The following is a 7,486-nucleotide window of genomic DNA, read 5'->3' on the forward strand; positions in this document are numbered from 1 at the left end:
CAAACGAAACGAGGAAGCAATACAGATTCGAGTAACTGCTATTATCGAGTGCTCGGCAGAGGATGCGGATCAGCGTGTACACCGAGGCTTTTCTCAATGGGACGTATCGACGCGAGGGCCGGCAACCACGTGGCAATTGTAACGCTAGCCTGAATCATCGAATCCAGTTTCAATAGCTGACCGAAAAACCTCCGTTCCAATATTTTGTCCACCGAACGCCTCGACGATACCACAGACCGTGAAACAGACAAAAATATCATACATCGCTAAAAACAACATTTACAAAATGTTTTAACGCTGTTACACAATTGTTTCTTATTTTACAATGACTGGAAAAATGCTTCCACCGAATTTCTGAAAATTCATTTTCTTACAACGAGAAATCGATTAATATCAATATACATCGTTCAAACATTTATTGATAGATGTTTCTCAAATGATTTCAGATCATTATTGCCATCGACATTGTAAAAATACCTTCACCAGAAACGGTGTGTTGTTATAACAATTGTTTTGATAAGATGACAACATTTTCTCTGGCTTGTTGCTTGCGGGACAACATTTTCTCCCGCAAGCAACAAGCCAGAGAAAATGTTGTTCGGGTCCGGCCCGACCCGGCGACCGGCGTCCGAGGACAGGGTTTCACGTGGTGACCAGGTCGCGGTTAACGACACGGCTCATTGAAAGGTAAAAAAGGGAGGGGTAGGGGGCAGTATAGCCGTGGTCGGAGAGAGCGAGAAAGCGAGACACAAATAGAGCGAGAGAGAGAGAGAGAGAGAGAGAGAGAGAGCGCTGACAAGAAATTCAGAACCACGACCACGGTTAAGCGTAAACGCGTCACGAGTCTCGCCAAGCGATAAGATCAGGATAGCGTTGACCCGCGATGATAAAGCGTGTATTTGTGAACCTGTCTGCTGAAACGTGTGGTTCCTCTTGCGTCTAACGAGGTCTCTTCAAGAAAATTGGTATGCCCAGCAGCTGGTCCACGATGTATTGAAACGGTAATAAAAAAATATCAATCTCCAGAATCAGCAGACCCTCTCTATTGACTCTTCCGGAAAATACACTGGTCCTTGATTAAGAGTCGCCAGCAATGTCTTGCTAAGTGTCCTCTAGAGGTGCTCACGAGGTCGAAGACACTGGGTCTATTTTCAGGTTGGCATGTTGCCCGATCTTCCTCGAGCCACTGATCCACCAGGTGGTCCGTGTACCTGGCTGGTCTTCAGGAGCAAGAAACAGTGAAGAAGCAGAGGCCCGTTCCCGTCCGATGATCGGAAGTCACTGGCCCAGGGTTCACTGGGTAACTTCCCTGCAGGACGACGGTGCCGGGCGGTCAGGACAACGACAACACTTGACGTCGCCTGTGGTAGGAAACGTGGACGACACGCTGACGGACAGAGGCAGGTCTACGAGCGAGCAACCAAGCAAGCAGGCAGACAGGCAAGGACCGGCGACGGGTCGTTAAACGGTATCGGCGCGCACTATGGTTAATTAACGGATCGATCGACGGTGGTTGCGCTCGATTTTCACCGGCCGCAGGATCAGCATACTAGCTGCCTATCGCTGGCTCGCCGTGCACTCGGTTGCGTGAACTTTGACGATGATTTCGAAGGGAAACGAGGCGCACGCCCTCCGCACCGGGGCTCACCCCACTCGATCCCCCGAGGGTGGCCGTGTGTCTATGTGCTCTCCCCCCTACAGCATACCGTGCAGGTGTGTACCTGTATGCGCGAAAGATGGGTGCGCACTACGGCAAAAGTGCCGGGGAAAATCAATAGGCTGTTAGGTGTATGTGTGCGTACGTGTGCCGGTGCACACAGAGATTCGTTTGCTTCTCTCTCTCTCTCTCTTTCTGCGATCTACCCGCTCTTCTGTCTTCTCCCAATTACTCATCCTTCACTCTACCGATTAGCAAGTTCAATGGCCCCTTCAGGCACTTCTCCGAGTCTACTCAAAACAGAGAGTTTCCCCAAGGACCAGAGGAAAGAATACAGAGAAACGCTTGTATAACTTTATTGTTTTCACCTTACGATAGTCTATCCTAGTCTGTTCAGTCTTAGCCTAGAAACACGGTTTATCTTCGGAGGATTACACAGTCCTCTAAACAGCAGAATCATGGGAAAAATGCTGACGAACCCCTGAGACTCATCCCTCCTTCAGCAAGGAATTCCTTATGACTATGTCGCTCCCTTCGTTCTCAATGGACTCGTAGGTCCACTTACGGTTTGTCCTAGGAAAATATTTGTTAGCAATAGGAATCTACGAAGCTGTACAATCTTGAGACACAAACCTGCAGTCGTGGCCACACTTGGTGGAGGAACACTTGCTGCAGGGGAAGTGACACCCTGTGCAGCTCATGTTCAGACAGTCGCACAAGTCTTGCCCTGACTGAATGTAGTGTCCCAGCTCGTTGTACAATACATGCCTCTTGTGGATTTGGTTGAGCTTTCTGTGGAGTTTACGCTTCTCTCTTTCGCTGCACTCCGGGTCAAAGTTGGAGAGGAACTTTGTCACGCTGTCCAGCCCTTTGGTCACCCTTTGTCTGGAGCCTCTGGTGACCCTCTGCGGCAAGTGCAAGATTACACAATTATTATGCAATTCTTTCCATGAAATTACATTATATTATATGTTATATTCAACCATGACGTTTTGCCTTATATCTTGAAAACCACAACCGAACAATAGTCGCATGCGGTGTAAAGAAACGTTCAGAATGTCGACCCTGACAACATGATTCAAGGTCACCACCGGGTCGTCCCCCTAATCTACGTAATTATCGAGAACATCGAAATTATTGACGGAAAACTTACTCGTTCGACCCTCGGGGTTGTTTCTATATTGTTAGCGTACGTGGAACCACCAGAACTGTTGTTTCCCGTGTCCATGACTGTGATCTGAGTCTTGACAAGTGGACCTTTCGAACGACCCTAATTAAAAGCGGTTCGGATCAGGAAGCATAATCTCCAACTATGTCAACATCGATGGACCGTTCGTGCGGTCGCATTTACCTCATATTAGATAAAATCAAATTTTTCCCGCGTGATTTAAACAGAAACAGATCAAAATTGTTCGAAGTTAACCTAACGTTCTGTTCGGGAAGTGGTAGCAAACAAAGTTCAAAGCAGAAGCGGAGTTGAGATATTGGCAAAATGTCCTGGCGCATGCGCGCTCAACACAGGAAATGGCGGGAAATTTTGAACGCTTTGTACAGTGCCGAACAAAATGATAGAACATTTGGGTTGGAACGAAAGTGCGTCAGATATTTATTCATAGATTTATTCTGTTCTATAAGGGTGGATTTATAGTGGAGCAGCGAGGTGAGCTGTGCGGTGAAAAAAAAGAAAAACAATGAAAATACATATGTACTTTTTCATTAGTATGTGTCGAAATGTTGTCACGCATGTTGGTTTGTTTTCACCGCGCCGCTATCATCGATGCTCGCAGCTCCACTATAAATTCACACTTACTTTTTCCCATTTCCGAGGTAACTTCTCCTGTTATTGAATAAACATATGAATAAATACCTTAATTTTATCTACTTGTAACAATACTTTGTTTTAATTCCATTACACGAAGTCTGTTGCATACTGTTGTAGCACGAGGTCTGCCAGTACTTTTCTTCTTTATGTAGATTTTCGATCTTTTTAAGAACTTATACACAGTGAACAGATTTATATTTAATAACTTCGCAATTTTCGCGACACTTTGATTTTGTGACCATAATAACAAAATTCGGTCGGTTTCACTTTTGTCTAATGATTTTCCTCGACCCATTTGGCACAAATAATGTTGTACATAAAATAAATGAAAGATTTGCTCGTCTGCTTCTAAATAGTCACTGCCAGGGCCGCCGCGTGGGTAAGAGGCGCCCGTGTGCGAAAGAAATTTAGCGCCCTTTTCCGAGCACGATAATAAAATACAATGAATGACCTTTTTTTTATTTTTTTTTAATCAACAACCGGGTTGCTAGCTTCTAGAATCTCGTTGAACTGTAACATTTGTTACTTCTGCTATTACGCTTTGTGCCGCACTGACAGCGACGGGCGCCCTTCCCGTTCATGTTTTGGCGCCCCTTCGACGAAACGCCCGTGTGCGGCGCACAACCTGCATAACCGCACGCGGCGGCCCTGGTCACTGGTCACTGCTGATAGATTACAATTGACCAAGCAAAGTCAGCCCATGTTTACACTTCTTTCTCTACAAAGGGTATACAAATACCTTCGTCCCTCACTTTATATCCTATTGTGTGTTATATACGAAATGTATACAAATACATGAAATGTTCTATCACTTTGTCCGGCACTGTACTTCACAAGGGGAAGTCCCTGAAACTGTAATCGGTTTATCGGAAGTCTTATCTTTATTATTATAAGCAAGATCAATCACAATCTTCGTAGTGTAGAACTATAAAACTTAGTCTCGTATGTAGAAGATAGATTAATTATTCTAATACGACGCTGTATACTTATCGTAAGTTTATCTTTTCTTTTCTATCAGCCAGGTACAGAGTAAAAATACATATATATTATATATATTTATATAACAACTAGATTATTCGTCGCGTGTACGCAAAGAAGATTTACAATTGAATCAACGCGAAGAACGTACAGATGTTTCTCTCGTGTAGTTCACAGCGAAGTCTTGCGACAATATGCGGAATAGAGATTGAGAGATAATTAAATTATATATATTTACGTACCATTGATAAGTTTTGATATTCTCTTGTTTTTCTTTTTTTTATGAATACTGTAGAACTGTAGAGACTTTCGAAATAGATGTACCTCGAGAATTGAAACGAGCAAACTTTCTGAAAGGCTCGAAGAGAAAAATTCAAAGAATTTAAAAGCTAACTTTGCCCCGGATCTTGAAGAAGCCCAGCTCGTTTTTGTTGTGTACTAGCGCACCCAGACCAAAGTAATTCTCTATGATAATAGATGCGGTTTTAACGTTGCACTCGACCGGCAATAAACTTAGGATCGTCGAGTGTAGACCCTCCACATCGAAATTTGCTTTCTCCGCCTCCGATCCTGCAAAAAATATATTTACAAAGTTTATATACAGACTAAATGATTAAATCATCTGACCAAGAGCTTACCTTTGTACCAAAACAATGGATGACTAGTGTACGTGAGCCACGGTATATCTTTCGCGAACGGGTTCCATTTTTTAGTTAAAGGTAACGGATCTCCCTTGTTCCACATCAGTCTCACACCATACATGGATCGTCTACTGAACAATTCATTGCAACATGATAAAAGAAAGTACGAGCTATTGTACTTCGACTACCACATCAAAATACATCGATACATTCAACCCTTCAAGTGCCATCTGTTATTACAACAGTCCTAATTAAGCGATATGAATGTTACTATGTATAAAGAACTACAATTATACATCGATTCTCTACAATTGGAGAGGCAGGTTCAGTGCATGCGAATAAAAATTCGTGCATTATATGTGAACGGAAAGCAACTACTGATCGAAACAATAGAATTGTTAGAACTTCCTGTAACTGTTCGAAATACCTAAACTCGAATTGTGCAAGACCGGTACAAGAGGTGAGAGACGAAGACACACCCTCTGCCAATCCACTTAATCGTCTAGAAATTGTCAAATATATTTATTAGTCAATTCATCAAATAGGCTTGCCTGAATATATGCCTTATTTGTTGCACAAAAATCTCCACAGGAATTTTGCACGTAGATGTACATTTAATTTAGTACTAGAGATGTGTTTGTATACAGGAGTATTTAAGACAGCTATTCAGACACCCTGTACAACGGTAAAAGTATATTTTCCTTGTACAAATCTCAACACTTACGGAACCAAGGAGGAAGGTGGATAGATCAGTTCGCCGGACACTAGCGTGTCGATCTGCGATAGTGGTATTCGATTGTACTCTAGTATCTTTAAGGAGATAAAGTCGTATTTTATCGAGTAAATAGCTTTTTTAGTGAGTAGTACCAGTCTTTCCTTCTCAATGTCCCACAAACTAATTCTGCAAGTATCATCGGTCAAACAACTATCTGCAGACAGAACATCCGAATGAAAACCGATGAACCGGAGCCTCTTACTCTGTCAGGAGCCAGCTTCCAGCTATGTCCTTCTCCTCGTCGTTGATCAAGGTCTCTTGACAGTCCTTCAGAGCTTTCGCCACCACTTCGTTCCTATCCGTAAAGAAGGAATGGATGTCTATATGTTTGAAAGGAATGTTGGAAATGTCCCTGGACACTGGGACTTGATTCAAAATATTCCCCTGGTTCTCCATGTTCCTCCTGGCAGTAGCGATTTCTTGAAAAAGAATTTTTACGGATTAATTTACAAAGACAAATATATCCGCGTTGAAGACCCGCAGTTCATCAATAATGTATACAGCGCCGTGTTCATGTTAATCGAATAAAAGCTGGACAATTACCGTCGGACGTAGCCGTCGAATGATTAACTTCGTTTCCGTCGAGGTCCTTCGTGATTTCCAGAGTGACCGTTTCAAAATTTGCCGCTGGCACCTCGTCGAAATATGTTTCGTCCATCGCTGCAGGTTATTGTTTTTCCTTTGTACACCTCGGAAAAAACTAATTGTCCGGCGCGTGACGTTGCTGTTATTCTTGAACTACGTCACAACTGATATGTTTTGTTGCTCGACAAAGGCTGTCGCGACGAGAAAAAGCGGTTCTCGCGACTGATTTAGATCAGCGGCTTGACATTTCTGGCGATCATGCGAGCCGCCATGATCTTCCGACCAAAACTTGTCCGTGATAACGTGTTATCGACCGATAACAGGCTTCCCGTTGAAGGTGTTAGCCCAACGAAATACCGCTCTGCACCTTGACGCAGCATAGATATATATTAATACTAAGTAAACGATCGAATGACCGGTTTCAGATTTTTTATTCTTATAATTAGACTGTGGATCTTTATGCAAAATAAAAATTGTTTGCATTTTATTTCTAATAGAGGGGAAATCATGTATTGACATTTCCAATTTTTAAAATTTGTCAACATCTTCGAATTTCATCCACTCAATTTTGCTGTGAATACATAAAGATCCGCGGTCTGTTTATAATTATTTTAACGATAAGTTTCGCGGAATAATCGACGCGTTCGTTTATCGAACAAAATAGAAGGATTTTCTTTATTAAATTATATCGATAGTGTGAAAATGGTCGGGGTGTAACAAATCTAGACAATCGTTGTATACAATAATAGATTATTATACACGTCGTCAACACGTTGATATATTTCCTAGTTCGCTATTACTATTCAATTCTTCCTTCGATAGAAATATAGAATACAGAGGGCGGAAAAAGTATTTGCACGCTGCTGTAAAAGTACTCTGTTTTGTAATATCTATAACAACGTGTCTTTCTTTTTGCATAGCTAATCATGTAGTTGTCATGATAGAATATGGTAAACTGCACAAACACTTCGTCCTCCCGCTGACTATACTGCGCGTAATCTGTACAATGCGTCAGACTTGTAACAAGT

The 7,486-nt window shown here is 42.5% G+C and overlaps 2 protein-coding genes across 5 annotated transcripts; both read right to left on the reverse strand.

The window, feature by feature from the left end:
- Positions 1-1,997: 1,997 nt before the first annotated feature.
- LOC143218806 (ARL14 effector protein) lies at positions 1,998-3,774 on the reverse strand. Of its 2 annotated transcripts, none has more exons than XM_076444264.1 (4): positions 3,571-3,774; positions 2,811-2,927; positions 2,291-2,562; positions 1,998-2,230 (listed from the first exon to the last, which is right to left on the reverse strand). In XM_076444264.1, exons 1-4 carry the CDS (start codon positions 3,772-3,774, stop codon positions 2,146-2,148), a joined length of 678 nt encoding a protein of 225 aa, XP_076300379.1. In that variant the 3' UTR covers positions 1,998-2,145. The 2 variants fall into 2 exon arrangements, with proteins under 2 accessions (XP_076300379.1, XP_076300380.1); XM_076444265.1 differs by lacking the exon at positions 3,571-3,774 and adding an exon at positions 3,009-3,162.
- Positions 3,775-4,341: 567 nt separating this feature from the next.
- LOC143218803 (tumor protein p63-regulated gene 1-like protein) lies at positions 4,342-7,362 on the reverse strand. 3 transcript variants are annotated; one of them, XM_076444257.1, is made up of 6 exons: positions 6,417-7,362; positions 6,076-6,292; positions 5,823-5,999; positions 5,526-5,600; positions 5,096-5,226; positions 4,342-5,027 (listed from the first exon to the last, which is right to left on the reverse strand). In XM_076444257.1, exons 1-6 carry the CDS (start codon positions 6,529-6,531, stop codon positions 4,840-4,842), a joined length of 903 nt encoding a protein of 300 aa, XP_076300372.1. In that variant the 5' UTR covers positions 6,532-7,362; the 3' UTR covers positions 4,342-4,839. The 3 variants fall into 3 exon arrangements, with proteins under 3 accessions (XP_076300372.1, XP_076300371.1, XP_076300373.1); XM_076444256.1 differs by having other exon boundaries at positions 5,096-5,229; positions 6,417-6,990; XM_076444258.1 differs by lacking the exon at positions 5,526-5,600 and having other exon boundaries at positions 5,096-5,229.
- Between the last annotated feature and the right edge of the window lie 124 nt (positions 7,363-7,486).

Source organism: Lasioglossum baleicum, chromosome 20 (assembly GCF_051020765.1).
Source record: "Lasioglossum baleicum chromosome 20, iyLasBale1, whole genome shotgun sequence".
NCBI classification, from domain to species: Eukaryota; Metazoa; Arthropoda; class Insecta; order Hymenoptera; family Halictidae; genus Lasioglossum; species Lasioglossum baleicum.